Source organism: Epinephelus lanceolatus, chromosome 20 (genome assembly GCF_041903045.1).
Source record: "Epinephelus lanceolatus isolate andai-2023 chromosome 20, ASM4190304v1, whole genome shotgun sequence".
Classification (NCBI taxonomy): Eukaryota; Metazoa; Chordata; class Actinopteri; order Perciformes; family Serranidae; genus Epinephelus; species Epinephelus lanceolatus.
The window spans coordinates 37,024,027-37,041,097 of record NC_135753.1 but is presented as its reverse complement, the minus strand read 5'-3'; the positions used below and the strand labels follow the sequence as shown (position 1 = coordinate 37,041,097).

General features: G+C 41.9%; 1 protein-coding gene across 1 annotated transcript in view; it reads left to right on the top strand.

The window, feature by feature from the left end:
- reck (reversion-inducing-cysteine-rich protein with kazal motifs) overlaps positions 1–17,071 on the top strand; it is a 109,565-nt gene that overhangs the window by 81,407 nt on the left and 11,087 nt on the right. The window contains exon 20 of the mRNA XM_078162551.1: positions 1,939–2,094. Coding sequence (XP_078018677.1) covers positions 1,939–2,094 — 156 coding nt within the window. The remainder of the gene's footprint in view (positions 1–1,938; positions 2,095–17,071) is intronic.

Sequence of the window (17,071 nt, the reverse complement as noted above, 5' to 3'; positions counted from 1 at the left end):
ATGGGCCTTAATACTGGTGTAATTTTTACTTGCTGACGTCATACTGTTACCCACGGCAACAACAAGCACGGCTTATTACAGACTCCGTGGTGGTTCCAAAAAGAGGATTAGCTTCAGTAGTGTGGAATAAACTGTGGCGTCCTGAATATTTTACTTCTCTAAGCGCTCAGAGGGAACTCATTCAGCAGCTCCTCTGGCAGCAGCACAGCGTCTCTCCCTCTCCTCTCTCGCCGTGTGAACACAGGAGTTCGTTACAATTCTGTGTTCTTGAATTAATAATAACATTTCTTTTACTAATTTATCATTTGTCAAGAATATTGTTAGTGAAAAAAATACCCTGAAATATTGCGATATTATTTTATCACCCACCCCTAGTCTGTAACTTAAAACTAGCTTCGCCGTGGTGAGGCATCTGCGGCTGGCTTGACAGCAGTGATTTAAACTGGAGCATGCACAGTTGTCGCACTTGCTATGCATGAACTCTACACTGCCACAACAAATGGATGTCTCAAGAGAACAGGATACAGTGTTGGAGGCAGCCTCATTTTCAATGAAAGTCGCTCTGTGGCACATAAAGCCAAAATGGTTCAACTGCCATGTAGTGATGGCCAAATGAAGCCTCATGAAGCATTGTCTTTATTTTCTGAGCCCACTAGATGGTGCTCATGGTTTAAAGAGAGAGGCTCAAAGAATGGCAATTCAGTGTGCTTTCAACCTTTTGTTGAACAAAAAGCGCCATCTAGTGGGCTCAGAAAATAAAGAAAATGCTTCATGAGGCTTCATTTGGCCATCACTAATGTTGTCTCTAGTCCATCTCCTTTGTGGGCCCAATGAAAGGAGATGGACTTAGACACTTTTGTCAGTTAAGCCAGCTGTTTCTAGTTTCGCACTCGGGTAACTTGAATGGAGGTGAAATGATTAAATTGTGCCGTTCTTCAAGACTTTCAAATGATTATCGTAACAAATGGTTCAAATCCTGATGGTGAAACGAGTCATTTCGCAGAGGTTGTGACGCTCAAAACATGTCGTCATTGATTTACAGATGTCTCTCTCACAATGTAAGTCTGTGGGGAAAAGTCTTTATAGAACACATGACGAACCTGGAAGTTGTAATTCTACTGTCAGCCACTATAAAAATTGGCTTCATAGCTCAGCAAACTTTGTGGGGTCTGGGACGTCTGCATTAGTGATGGCCAAATGAAGCCTCATGAAGCATTGTCTTTATTTTCTGAGCCCACTAGATGGTGCTCATGGTTTAAAGATAGAGGCTCAAAGAATGGCAATTCAGTGTGCTTTCAACCTTTTGTCGAACAAAAACCGCCATCTAGTGGGCTCAGGAAATAAAGAAAATGCTTCATGAGGCTTCATTTGGCCATCACTAGTCTGCATATAGCGTCTGTGCAGACCCTCGTAGATTGATGACTGCATTTACGCCACATGAACCAAAGCGGACTCTCGCAGACACACAGATGTGGAAACTGTGACTGAGTCCGTTTTTTTGTGGCACATCTAAAAATAAAGATGACCTCAAGTTTGCCCACAGACTCAGAAACTTGTGTCCATCATTAAAGCTTTTGTAATGGGTTTGATTGTTTGCGTCTTTTCGCATTTAGAGAGTTGTTTGACTAAGAAGCAGTGAAGAAAATGTGGCGGCGGGACATGTGTGCAACAAGAGAGTGGATCAGGTCACGTGGTATCTTTTTCATAACTCAGACACAGTTATATTCAGGTGGATGATGATTTTAAAGAGTAGATCTGCTTCCTGCCCCTGTTCAGTGATTCTTTTTTACGTGGGAAAGAATTAATCAGTATCGTTGCATACTTTAATTCATGACTGCATGGTAGTTTAAAGAACAGAACTTTGTTCCTGCACAGCAACATTCACGGAACAATGTCTGATCTCTCCCCCTCTGTTTGACCTCTGACCCCTGGGTGCAGCTGAATAAGAACCAGCCCGTGACGGTCCACGACGTCCTGCAGATCCTGCGGCTTCACGTCTCGGTGCCACAGTGCGACGTCTTCGGCTACCTGAGCATCGACCACGAGCTGGTGGTCCTCATCGCTCCAGTGGACCAGCAGCCGACCCCACTGCAGGTAACACACACACACACGCAGTAGATTCAGTCTGTCATGTCTATTTTCAAGAGGATGGCAGAAGAAATAAATATCTTATTTTATTTTTTACTTTTTGTGCATGGTTGTGTCGTTGATGCACGTGTATATGTTCTGCCATCACACATTGGTATTTGAGGATGTTGTGACCCGATAATACTCATTAAACAGATCATTGTGATTTGGGAGTCAGGCCTCTGCTCCTCAGAGCTGCTCTCGTCTAATTAGTGGCACCAGCTGACTGATTCATCACACCTGGTCTGTCTGTGAGGCACGTGTCAGCACCACTGATGATCATCAAGGACTGAAGTGTTTGCTGCAGTTTTTATCACTTTTCTTTGAGCGCTCTTCTTCTCCTGCTCAGATGTTTTGAATACACTGACGTTTTTTGGCTCTGCTCTCAGCCTGTGAACCTTTCTGTGGCTCAGTTGAATTTCCTCTGCCATCCCACGAGCACAGAGGAACTGGGCTCTTCATATTCCCTGTATATCTTTGTTTCTTTTAGCATACTCCAGTTAGCATATTTGGGTTTCTCATTACTGGAATTTGGTGTTTACATGCTCAAACACATAAACTCCAAAAACCTGATCATAAATGAGTTATAATCATGTCCATGTAAACGCACTCACTGTTTGAGTTCTCGGTCATTTGTGTAGCTGTTTCTTTTTTTCATATTATTTTTAATTTTCATCAAAAAAAAATGACATATACAAACAGACTAACAAACACACTCGACCCAGCAACCCCCCAAAAAAAGCCAGACTTGACTGAGATAAATACGTTTAGCCTGTTACATAAACAGAAAGGAAAAATGACTAAGACTCACAAAACATTGTGACTCACAGCTAATTGATGGTGAAATAAGGTGCCTAATTATTGGGCCCCAAATACTCTCAAATTTATCATACAAACTCTCTCAGCTCACTCTACCCAAGACTAGTTTCTTGAGCCGTCTGGGGAAACAAGGAGCACTGGTCGGCTTCTATTCCTAAAAATCATCCTCTTTGCTACTAATGCCGAGTTCACACCACACGATATCAGCCCGATTACAGCCCGACACAGCGTCATACGGTGTTGGCTCGGATCATGAAAAATGTATGTCATATGTGATAATCCATTGTTTCATCTCATGTAGTGTGTCATAGTAGACGACAACCAACGCCACGTCTTGGACGCCTCACGACATCCCGACTGAAAGTCTAGCATGTTTGATTTTCTTTTTGTTGTTCACGACTTCTCCCGTCACAGCCGTCACTTTGACCAGTAGGAACACAGAGCGATCTGCTGCCATGGAAACTGTACGACAACAACAGCGCAGCCTTTTAGATATTTCCTGTAGGGACGTTAGCACACAGAGTAAAAAGGAAACAGCAGAGGCACTTTATCAACCCGCTGAGTACTGCTATTAGCATCAAGCTAGCAAAGAATGTTCTTTCTTCATAATGGAGGATATAAAGGGGCTCCCAGCTTCATTTCAAACAGACTAGATTAGAAACAGGCTGCTATTTATTATTCCTTCCATATTTATATATTTTTACTTTTTATCTGCTTCCATTTGCCTTGATAAAGTTAATGCATCGTGCCGTCATTTCAAACTCAACACTTCCTGTTTCTGTTTGAAATTAAAAGCCCCTTATAACTTCAGCTGAGAGAATCCCTTCATTTTCTAAATAGGCTTTTATTTTGAAATATTTGCAGGAACTTGCGCACCAGTGTCACACAAAAGACTGTTTGGCATGTATTTTTCACGGACATTTTTACATGGAGTCCGCTCCGCTTACAGTACGCCCAAGTCTGTGGGCACCTGTGTCTGCCTCTTCGCCAAGCGCACAGCGAGCAGGAGAGAGAGGGGGGCGGGGACTGAGCTAGGGGGTGCGAGTGCGAGTGCGCATGCGCCGAGGCCTCTACTGTAGCCTGGAGTTTGTTTAACAGTGACACGGAGTCAATAATGGCGGACAATTTAGTCTCAAAGAAATCAAAGAATGTGCCACTATAGCAACACTTTGGCTTTGAGCCAGACGAAGGAGGCAACCCTTGTTTGCACTGATTGAGTAAGCTGCATTTGTAAGGAATAAAAGAAACAACTTGTTACTGTCATTCTGTTGTCCTAAGGTCGTTTTTTATTTTAAATGAGTCAGTTGCGCCCCCAAGTGGCGAAAATCCGGTATTACCGACTTGATGCATTTTTTTTTTTTTACAAAAACCAGACCGTTTTTTTTTTTTTTTTTTCTCATACCGACCCAACCCTACTAGTGGCACTTTTTAGGTTAGTACAACAACATTTCAGCTGACACATGAACAGACACAGTGACTGAGATTATAGTGATAGTAATAAAAATAGGACAAGAATAACTCGATGACATCACACATGTCGTGAAAGACGACCGGAGATGATTGGCGTGGACCATGGTGTAGTGTGTCATGTCTGTTGGCCAAGTCATGGCACGATATCATGACTCCACAATCGCGTAATCTGACATAGTGACTGTTGGAACAGACAAAAATGTCGTGTAGTGTGAACCAGGCATAACATGCCGACCATCAGGGACTCCTGTTCAGTATGCAGCAGATCAAGAGAAGCTTCAGAACAACCAAACAGGGCGATTAGCAGGTCAAAGGTTACAATACCAGGAGAAGGAACAATCTTAGGACAAGACCAGAAAATATGACCTTGAGTACCCTTTGCGAACTTACATCTGTCACAGATAGCAGATCCGTCAGGTAGTGATGGCCAAATGAAGCCTCATGAAGCATTTTCTTTATTTTCTGAGCCCACTAGATGGCGCTCATGGTTTAAGGAGAGAGGCTCAAAGAATGGCAATTCAGTGTGCTTTCAACCTTTTGATGAACAAAAAGCACCATCTAGTGGGCTCAGAAAATAAAGAAAATGCTTCATGGGGCTTCATTTGGCCATCACTACTGTCAGGACACGTTTTGTTAATCTTTTCTTTGGTAGTTTGTAAAGCAGCATTGAGAGCATAATGGCACATCACTGAATGCATTCATAATGAGAGTTATTTTGGTGGAAATGTCACACTGAGATAAATTAAAAGCAATCAGGACTCATATAAAAGATGGATGATACTGTTTTTGATAACTGACCACAATTCACTAATACATGTAAAAACAAGATGGCAGCCATCTCTGCCAAGTTACTCTGCAGCCAACCCCGAATCAAGTGGACAAGGTACAAAACCTGATCACATTTAATGGTTGAAACTTGTTTATTTGTGATTAATAATGTTTGATATGTTACACAAATTTTAGCTAGTGCTGGATGTCCAAAACGGTTACATGAGGTCACATGACACTGTTGTTTTTAATTACTTCACCAGGACCCTCGACCTCTCTGTGTGCTCCCATAGATACATCGTTATCATAGATGTTCCTTGTTTTTGTATATATGTTTGTATTTTTCCAGGTTGCTCAGTATTGTCGTGAGAACAGGAGCTCTTTCAGTCGTCCCATTTCTTTTCACACCTACACATTATAAACACACACTGCTGTATTTAGCTCTGCTAATTACCCACATCTCTCCTTCTGGACATAAATATTTATGGTCAATGTGATTACAGTGGAAAACTGAGGGGGAGGACACATCTGTCTCCTTCAGTCAACTCTCTTTTTGCACTTCATTTGCATTATTTTATTGTCAGGATTGTTTACTGCAGACGGTACATGTTTAAAACACATATAGAAATCATGTAGAACAGTCGTAACACATCCCCCACTGTTTATGACTGATATGTAGTTATTTCTTACACAAGAGAAATCAGATCTTGTCAGTAGTAAAAGCAAGTATTGCTCGTCAAGTGCCCACAATGCACCGAACTATCAAACACCTGTTTAATTAAGCTGAATTATATTTGGTGCACAGGTGAACCCTGGGCACCCGCCTAACATGTGGAAACATTTTACAGATTGCAGACCACAGAACAGAAACTCAGTGTTCTGCTTAAATAAATTATGGTTTATGTCAGTGGAGTCTGGTGGCTTTGATATAACAGCTTCAGTTTCTCAAAGGAAAAGGCTGTCTGATGGTGATGTAAAGCCATGACAATATTTGAAATATAGCCTACACTTCAGCTGATATGGATTTTTTGTCGGTGGGCCTTTCCTAGGTGGCTAAAACCTGACTAACTGTGGCGGTGTTTGCTCAGTGCTGTTTGATTTTATGTTCGTGACACGAGGATTTTCTACCCAGAAGTTATTGTAAATAAACTTTATAGCTGTGTCTCAGTTCAGGGGCTGCAGCCTTTGAAGGACTCAGCCTTCGCGGTCGACGTCGGCCACGTCCTTGAAGACAGCATCAGCCAAGCTGAATGGTCTCTGAAATGGGGCAGTCTGGTCTGCGGAGGATTTCCTAGTTGCATCACCAGTTGTTCTCGCCCTGACCCGTTGGTGTTCCTAGCAACCAGCTGCGCTTGACGAAAGAAGGAGTAAGCTAGCAAGTTAGTTAGCCCTAAATCATGGACCCAGAGATTAACTTTAATGATTAACTTTGACTTAAATGTCAGTCTTGAGGAGATGATTCACGGGCAGAGACACCACTGTTTGATAGATTTCAGGCTGATGGACCGTTTTCAGGTAAACTTATTAAATTAAGATTGTTTAAGCTGTGTGCCTTTAGCTAATCGTAATGTCAACAACAGTTAACCGTTAGTTAGTTAGCAACTGCTGCGGTGGCGAAAAGGCCTAGAAATACTTGACCCTTAAGGTCAAGTTAGAAGCCAAACAAGGGGTAGAAGTCTTAGAACAAGGTGACCTGGCAAACATTGTGATGGTGAAACATTGTGATGGGAAACAGATGTCATTGCCAGGAACAAGATGTGGTAAAGTATTAAGATAAAATAAGCGCAAGCTCTGGAAATAGCAGGAAATCACACCCACACACACGGAAAGTTAGGTATGATGTTTATCTGAGGAGGAACATAAGAGTGTTTGGTGAACTGCTCATTGTTGTGGTATGTGAAATTTGTATGTTGTGTCTTCAGTTAAGTACCGGCAAAGGCTGCAAGATTGAGCTCTTGTCATAAAGACTCTTTCTTCAACACTGTAAGTTAACTTAATATATAATCGTCACCGGCTGCATTTGAGGGAGCCTTCGAAATGGGACAGCCTTGGTCCACCGACCGGTCTTCAAATGCAGCCCTCGAAGGGTGCAGCCCCTGAATTAAGACACAGCTCATGATGCAGTGTATAGACCGTTTTACTGGAATTACATTGCCAGGACCCATTTGGAATGTTTATGTTTCAAACGGTCTATAAGTAGTGATGGCCAAATGAAGCCTCATGAAGCATTTTCTTTATTTTATGAGCCCACTAGATGGCGCTTTCCGTTCAACAAAAGGTTGAAAGCACACTGAATTGCCATTCTTTGAGCCTCTCTCTTTAAACCATGAGCGCCATCTAGTGGGCTCAGAAAATAAAGAAAACACTTCATGAGGCTTCATTTGGCCATCACTATCTATAAGTATACTTGTGACGTCACAAGCACAACAACGGCTCGTTTAAAGGCACAGACACTGTGGACAGAGCGTTTTGATACTTTCACAGTATTTATATAGCACCTACACCCCCTTTATTTTTAAAAAGATGTGCAACTTTTCACAATATGGGACCTTTCACTCTATTTACCACATGCAAAGCTGTAAAATTTAATGGCATTTTATCAAAACTTAGCACCATAGTAACAATATTATCTTCAATAATCTAAAACTCCATGGTCATTACTGTGATTCAGGTTGCTCTCAGCCTTAGAGTGGTCTCCTTTGGTCTGAATCAGGGACTCATGTTGTTCCAAAGTTGTATAATTGCCTAGAGTTGGTTCCTGTTCTCACGGCAGCATTTACAAGAGGACCAGATCAAATGCCTTGTGTGAGAAAGCTGCTCTTGATTGGTCAGAATTTCCATGTGGGAAAAATCCAGGAAGTAAAGCAAACGTTGAAGAAGAGTACACTTGCAAGATAAATGTGACACTTTCTAATGTCACAATGGAGGGACAACTACGCAGGTTGATTTTAGCGCTGCTCATCGTGGACTATATTGCTGTCATTGTTCATTTTAGTCAAACCATACAGTTTGAAAACGAGGCGCGGCTCCAACTAGAAAACAATGTTTTGATGCATTGGATGTGCTGAATGTGCATATTAAGGCAGTACAGGAGGAGGTGCACATTAATAATCCTCCAGGACTGTAACATGCTCATGTTTAACCCAAACAATGTGTCATGTGACTGCAGTTGCTTCACATCCAGGTCGGAACACCTTCTCACCACAAACCAACCGCACCAGAGTTCCTTTGGAACCAGACTGAGACCACCTCTTCAAGAAGGTCTTGGTCCGGTTGTTTTGGTGCACACCTTAGTGTGATTGCTGTGTTCACACCTGCCCAAACGGACCACACTGAGGGGGCAAACAAACTTGAGTTTGATTGAACCGAACTAAACAGGGCAGGTGTGAAAGCACCCTCGCATTTTGCACAATCCATCCTTGACTGTAAAATCCTAAAAATAAAGTCATATTCAGTCATCAGCATCAGTTTGACGGAGGTTTGCAGTGCTCCATCAGCATCTTGTGAGCGTGTGCAACTGTGAAGTACTGTGTAAAGTCTGGCAGTGTGTGACCTTCTTTTAAGAGGAAAAAAAACTGATGTGATCTCATTAACAGCTTAGAATTGGCTCGTTATTGCTGTTTCCTTTTTTATTAAAACAGTTTAATTTCCTTTGTGCATGGAAGATGATAATGAAGTGATAAGTTCATTAAAGTGCTCTTAAGAAGGTGGTATCAGACGTGCATTTATCTCTTTACACCTTCTGCTGCTGCAGCCTGAATCTTAATGTGGCAGCATTCAACTTCTGCTCTATAACTGTTATGGCAACTGCCTTAGGTCCAACCCAGCATGACTGTCATACGTAAAAGCGACTAACACTCCTGCTTAAGACTAACCATCACACTGTAATGACTCATCCAGCCCTTTCTATTGTCAGCAAGAGTGAACAGATTCAACCACCTCTCAGTGTTGAAGCAGTGTGGTTCCAGATGACAATGCCACAAAAGTTGAATCAGTACACCCTCCACATCACACACCTGGTGCTTCAGAATGAGTGTTCTTCAGTAAGCCTGACTGTTATTACCAAGTGGCAACCTCCAAGGCTGAAAAATGAAGCCAGCGTGGCAGTGCTAAAAGCTGCAGTTCCTCTGATCAGTCCTGTCAGGGTTTCACGGGCTGTTTATGTGACTGTTGTTCAAAGCGTTTTTGTTTTTTTTTAATTATTTTAATTTTTTTAATAGGCTTTTTGCAAGATTGCAGTGCTGGTGTTAGTCTGGGACCATCGGCGTCATCTTTATCCTGCACATTTTGTTCAGGTTATTTCAGAACTGCCACTGCCGTGGTGATCATCCAGAATCAATGTGATGATGATGATGATGATGATGATGGTCTGAAAAAGTCTATCATCCTCACTCTTTGTTGGAACAGCTTAATTTTCAGCATAGCATACCTACTTAGCAAGCTAGCTCGCTAATATTCTCATCTATTGGCAAGTTTGCTCATTAGCATAGACAACCTTGTTAGCAAGCTAGCTCGCTAATATTCTCGTCTATTGGCAAGTTTGCTCATTAACATAGACCTAGTTAGCAAGCTAGCTCGCTAATATTCTCGTCTAATGGCAAGTTTGCTCATTAGCATAGACAACCTAGTTAGCAAGCTAGCTCACTAATATTCTCGTCTATTGGCAAGTTTGCTCATCAGCATAGACAACCTTGTTAGCAAGCTAGCTCGCTAATATTCTCGTCTATTGGCAAGTTTGCTCATTAACATAGACCTAGTTAGCAAGCTAGCTCGCTAATATTCTCGTCTAATGGCAAGTTTGCTCATTAGCATAAACCTAGTTAGCAAGCTAGCTCGCTAATATTCTCGTCTATTGGCAAGTTTGCTCATTAACATAGACCTAGTTAGCAAGCTAGCTTGCTAATATTCTCGTCTATTGGCAAGTTTGCTCATTAGCATAGACAACCTTGTTAGCAAGCTAGCTCGCTAATATTCTCGTCTATTGGCAAGTTTGCTCATTAACATAGACCTAGTTAGCAAACTAGCTTGCTAATATTCTCGTCTAATGGCAAGTTTGCTCATTAGCATAGACAACCTAGTTAGCAAGCTAGCTCGCTAATATTCTCGTCTATTGGCAAGTTTGCTCATTAGCATAGACAACCTTGTTAGCAAGCTAGCTCGCTAATATTCTCATCTATTGGCAAGTTTGCTCATTAGCATAGACAACCTTGTTAGCAAGCTAGCTCGCTAATATTCTCGTCCATTGGCAAGTTTGCTCATTAACATAGACCTAGTTAGCAAGCTAGCTCGCTAATATTCTCGTCTAATGGCAAGTTTGCTCATTAGCATAGACAACCTAGTTAGCAAGCTAGCTCGCTAATATTCTCGTCTATTGGCAAGTTTGCTCATTAGCATAGACAACCTAGTTAGCAAGCTAGTTCGCTAATATTCTCGTCCATTGGCAAGTTTGCTCATTAACATAGACCTAGTTAGCAAGCTAGCTCGCTAATATTCTCGTCTAATGGCAAGTTTGCTCATTAGCATAGACAACCTAGTTAGCAAGCTAGCTCGCTAATATTCTCGTCTATTGGCAAGTTTGCTCATTAGCATAGACAACCTAGTTAGCAAGCTAGCTCGCTAATATTCTCGTCTATTGGCAAGTTTGCTCATTAGCATAGACAACCTAGTTAGCAAGCTAGCTCGCTAATATTCTCGTCTATTGGCAAGTTTGCCCATTAGCATAGACAACCTAGTTAGCAAGCTAGCTCGCTAATATTCTCGTCTATTGGCAAGTTTGCTCATTAGCATAGACAACCTTGTTAGCAAGCTAGCTCGCTAACCCTGCAGTCGCTTATAATGGTTGCAGAGTTGCCGTCACCAGAAGAAAGACACAGCAGTCTGCTGAGACCGCATCACTCTGCTTTTATTCAAGCTCTTTATGCACGTCTATGGCCTCTGAGATAAGATCTCCTAATTAATTGTAATTTTAAATGACTTAAAAACTCATTGTTCCCTCAAGTCATGAAAGGGTATCATGTTAGGTTATTCTAATGGGAAGAGGTTTATGTGTGCCATCCAGTAAGTGGGTTAAAAACACAGTACAGCTGCTCTCTATCTGGAGCTGAGATGTCTTCAGGCTGGTGTTTAAATGCTGCTGCTGGTAGCAATCTAATCTAATCTTAGACCAGAATCAGTTCATGCCCAAAAGCACTGAACATTCTTCATACAAAAGCTGCAGATACACTGATACTGTGTGGTGGAAGAATCAGAGGATGGAAAAGAGGAGAGTAACGAAGAAAGACAAAGAGTGAGAAGAGAGAGTTTGCTGAGTGTACGTGCATCTCTTTGAGTTGAAGAGGAGGATGATTAGAATAGTTTTCACTGTTTACACAAGAGCGTCTCAAAGTTCTGCTTGAACAAAGTAAATATCAGACTGCATCAGTTCAGCCTGGCTGCTTTGGCACTTTTCAGAATAACACCCAGTAGAGCCAACCCCTCAAAACGATCGACATCATCATTTACAGGCAGCAGAAACAACAGCAGAATACATAATTCTGACAACCTTCTTGCAGAGGGAATATTTCACCAAGGTTACATCAGTCATTCATTTCTAAAGACACTGTGAAATCAGCTAAGTATAGCATATGATGGTTGCAGGAACCACTGGAGCTTGTGGGAGGAAGGTACAGGTGTGACGGCACAGATTTTTCAATGTTTGTTAGCACTCCTGCCTTTTTTTAGCTCAAGGTCTTTCTGTCCCGGTGAATAAAGCAAGAAGCATCGTGACATTATGGCAGCGGTGTTTTTGAAGAGGGAAGTGATGTTGAAAAAGGGTCTCAATGTGCCTTTAAGACCTTTAGAAATAACCTCAGTGATGAAGAAATGAATGGCTATGAGGTTCTTCCTGTCCAGCTCATGGCGTTACCTCTCAGTGACGATTTTAAGTGTCATTAAATACAAACCGACTTCCTGACGAAGCAAAGGGAGCAAATAAAACCATATTTATTTAGCATTCGTGACACTGTAAAATTACAACAAACTACTCAGGGTTTGTCTTGACTGTGATCTCATTTTGGTTCAGTACTGTTCAGACTTTACTGTAGTGTTTTCTATGCCTCCACCCGGCAACAGCTATAATCAGAGGTATTATGTTTTTTGGGTTGTCAGTCCAACCTCATCTTACTCTGAAGTCATCGAAATCCAGTGCTTGGTCAGTGACTTTTGGCGTTAGACACTGACGAAAAACGCAGTCCTTTCAAGTCAGCCTGATAGAAGGCTGGTTGCCGTTATCGTGTTTAATGGCGCCTGGTAACGTTAGAGGGAAATGTGGCGGGACAACAACAAACAGTGTAAGATCTGATGGATGGGTCCAACTGCAACCGATTGTAAAGCCAAATCCTGTTCTTCTTTTCTAAACCCAACCATGTGCATTTGTTGGGGCAGGAAAAAAAAATTAAATTCGTTGTGCTGTATCAACGTAGTGCTTTCATTTTGAAAGAGACTGTATGCAAACTCTACATTTCCTGTGAAAATGGAAGTGTATTTTGAAAAACAGTTAATGCATGTAACAGTTGACATGATGTTCCAGAACGTCAACAACAAACGCACCCAGGGTACCTTTGCCGTCGAATCTCGATATGGAAAGTCCATGACCAAACGCTGGTATGTGACGAGGTTGGAGTGAGAATGTCTTGGTCCGTCGTCCGTCTGTCTGTATGTACATACGTAGGTATGTCCCATTCTCATGATATCTCACGAATGACTTGAGTGAATTTCTTTAAATTTGGCACAAACGTCCTCTTGGCCTTAACGATTTTGTGATTACATTTTGGTGGTCAGATATCAAGGGCATTGTGACCCTACATCCATCTCATTCTTGTGAACGTGATATCTCATGAACACCTTGAGGGAATTTCTTCAAATTTGGCAAAAACAGCCACTTGGACTCAGTGATAAACTGGTAAGTAGGGATGCACCTAATATATTCGGCCGAATATTGCAAAAAAACACACATTCGGTATTCAGTGGAATAAGTTAAAAGCAAGGCCAAATAATAGCGGCGTGTTTTGATAACGCAATCAAACAGCGTGCCGTGATGGGCTGAGTAAAATGGCGGCAGTGTGGCGATCCGTCCGTCACCACACTCACATTTGCGACTAAAAATAGTTTTGAGCGAGCAAAATAGGCTTAAATCATTCAGCACGCTGTGCAAGCAGCCTACAGATTTCAACCACCAGCAGAAACGAAAGGCGAATCCCATCAGTTATGGGTTGAACGGAGGTCACAGACCAGAGTCCTGCACGGGTCCAGTTTTCAAGATCCGCCCCGACCCGGCGATGTACAAACCCGCACCCGAACCGCAAACCCGCGCATCAGGCCAATTAGTACCACAACCCAGTCCGACCCGTTGAAACACGACCTGCAGCCCGACCCATAACCTGGATTTAAAGTAATCATTTTGGGTCATATTGGCTGAATACTGAACAGCACACACAGTTAAGGTGCCAGTGAGTAAACAACGACCTGAATGAAGCAGCTCTCACAATAAAAACCTGACTTCAGCTCCATCATCAACCCTCTGTGTTCTTCTCCCATACGAGTGTAAAAGCACTCGTTTGTTACGTTTAATGCTTTTAAACTTTTAATCTATGTAAAGGAACTTTACATTTGTAATAATAGACTTACTTTCTGTCCAGAGTGACGTTCAGCAGTTACGAGCCGTCACGTGTTTTTAGAATCCATCGAGGAGAGAAGTAATCCATCAGGGAAACACTTCAGAAACATTATAAAGTGATAGTTGTACGTTTTATCCACTTAATTCTCAAATACCTAAATAATTATTTACTGTTTTGGAAGCGGCGCTTGTTAGACGGTGGCAGCCATGTTGATTCTGTCATCCAATCACAAATTGTGTTATTAGATGGTGAAACGCGTGTAAACAGCTGAACCAGTGATCGTTGCGAAATAGTGGAGGCGATCCTCAGAGAGTAAATAATGACCAAGATAGTTATCTGTAGTTAACCGAACCCGCGATCCGACCCGCGTGCTATTTTTTCCACCCAGATCCGAACCCGGGAGAAAATGTTTTTTTAAAAACTACCCGTTGGGTACCCGCGGGTACCCGACCCAGTGCAGGACTCTGTCACAGACACAGACAGTAATGCATTCCTGTCAATTACGGCGGCCATCGGCTTACCAGGCGATGGAGAAGTCGGCTCCAATAATATCCTCTTCTTGGCGTCATGACTGCCCAAAAGTACCTGAACAGTCGAGCCAGCCAAACACAGACCGTACGTGACGTGTCAGAGGAGAAACGAGCCGTTCACATTTCTCTCTTAGTGGCAGGTAACGGTCCACAAACCTCACCGTACTTTAGGGACTGTTCTTTACTTATGAAGGGACTGTTCTTTACTTATGAAGGGACTGTTCTTTACTTGTCAGGGGAGGAGGGTGGCTGGTTGATTTTTATTTTATTTATTTATTTTATTTTGATCCCCCCCTATGTTAATCACTTATTGATGCTGTTTTTGAAGTATGAATAAGTCAATAGGTAATTTATTCCATTGAAATATCATTGATGTATTATAGAAAAGTGATTTATCTTTTTATAAATGACAAAAGGCACATCTGCCTCATTTTTGCTGTGGTATCGTGATACTACTCAGAACCATGATATTTTCATTGGTATCGTACAGTGGGATCCAATTTTGGTACCGTGACAGCACTAATCTGGAGGGGGTTCATCTGCAAAAACTAATGAAAAACTAAACAACAATATTCCGTACTTGGTATTCGGCCAAGCGTTTAATATTATTCGGCTTCGGCTTCGGCTTCGGCCACAAATTTTCATTTCGGTGCATCCCTACTGATAAGATTTTGGTGGTTGAAGGTCAAACGTCACGGTCATTGTAACTATGTCCATCTCATTCTTGTGAACGTGATATCTCAAGAATACACTGAGAGACTTCTGTTGTATTTGTCACAAATATTCACTCGGACTCAACAATGAATTGATTCGATTTTGGTGGTCATAGGTCACTGTCACCTTGCATTCATCTCATTCTGGTGGACAGGATATCTTCACAGCACCTTCAGGGAATTTCTTCAGATTTGACACAAACATCCACTTCAACTGTAGAATAATCTGATAAAAAATTTGGTGGTTGAAGGTCAAATATCAAGGTCAGTGTGACCTCACAAAACATGTGTTTAGCCATAACTCTTATCTTTATTATGACCAAACTTCACACAAATGTCTGACAGGATAAAATAATGAAGTGATGACATTTTATATCCAAAAAGTCAAACGCCAACTTCACTGTGACATCATCATGTTCTGCAGAAATCACTTTTCGGGCCGTTACTTAACGTCATATCTCAGGAACAGAAGGGGAGACATTTGGTCAGATACTGAATTGGTGACTCTAATCTTGACACTGTGCTGACTGTATCGATCTTCTGTGTGTGAAGCATCCATGTTTTCACTGACATGGAAGTGCTGTAAATTAAACTTGACTGTTGTACAGAGGCATACAACCACTGGGGCGGTTATTCTAATTAACCAAAGTGAGACAAGATTTGCACTTGAAAAGAGCACCTTGTCATTTAATTTCTAGGTGAATCAAAACATTTATCCTCAGTAGATGTTGGAGATCCTGACGCTGAGTGAATTCCACTGATTGTAGCAAGGTGTGATCTTGTCTAAAACTTGCCCCTTTCTGCTCATCCTTGTTTGACACCATTTTCAAGACTTATGGCTGTAATATTGTGCCTTCTCCTACAATTGCTATTTTTGGTATAGTCTCAGTTACAGCTGATTCCAGCCTCCCTGCTGACTTACAGAAGGCCATCAGCTTTTCTCTCCATTAGCTAGACACTCATTTCTATTAAAATGGAAGGATGTTACCCCTCCATCACAGCCAGTGAATTAAAGACAAACAAATCTTCAGAACAAATTGTACATTTCTGCAAACCATTGATCTGTTAAATTTGCACATTATTATGTAGCATATATGTTTAACTTTATTTTCTATGTTTTAACAACACTGTGGTTAATATGTGAAAAGGTTTAGGGACAAAAAAGAGTTGGTTATTGTCAGTAAAAGAACTGTTGGGCTTTAAAAAATGGTTTGGTGGCACTATTACAGCGAGGAACACAGCGATGTTTCTTGGCCCCGGCCCTGTGGAAGCAACAGCATGTCAAGTCAAGTCAAACTTTATTATACCACCAGTATAAATTTGGTTGCAGCCAAGTATACAAACACATTCATCATAAAAATATACACAGTTACATAATGCAACAATCTAGACAGGTAACAAAGACGAACAAATGTAAAATCAGTTCAAATGAAGACAGTGCTGAACGCTGAAAACACAAAGTGCTTAGGTGCCGAGATCGCATATGCAAATTCAGGCTGCTAATTAATGTGCAAAAAAAAAAAAAGAGACTTTGTGTCTTTTTGTCCTCGAGGCTTTTTGGGAGGGTGCCTTAAAGAGACAGGTGCTGAAACAGAGAGTCTCTGACAGAAGGTGAATACAGGTGCTGCAGTAATAGGAAAAAGAGAGGTGTCGCATTTTTATGCCTCTACGTAGCTCGGTGCCAGCTGTGACCAGAGTTTTTTGGGGTTGTTCATCCATCTGTCTGTCCGTCCCATTCTTGTAATTTCTCAAATGCCTGGAGGAAATTTCGTCAAATTTTGGACACATCTTCACGCCCTCCCTCTCCCCAGCAACACTGTCCTGCTCCTCCTGGTGGATCCCAAGGTGTTACCAGGCCAGATGAGATATATAATCCCTCCAGCGTGTTCTTAGATGACCCTGGGGCCTCCTAACAGTTGGACATGCCTGGAACATCTCTAAAGGAAGGCGCTCAGTAGGTATCCTGATCAGATGTCACCTCTGTCAACAC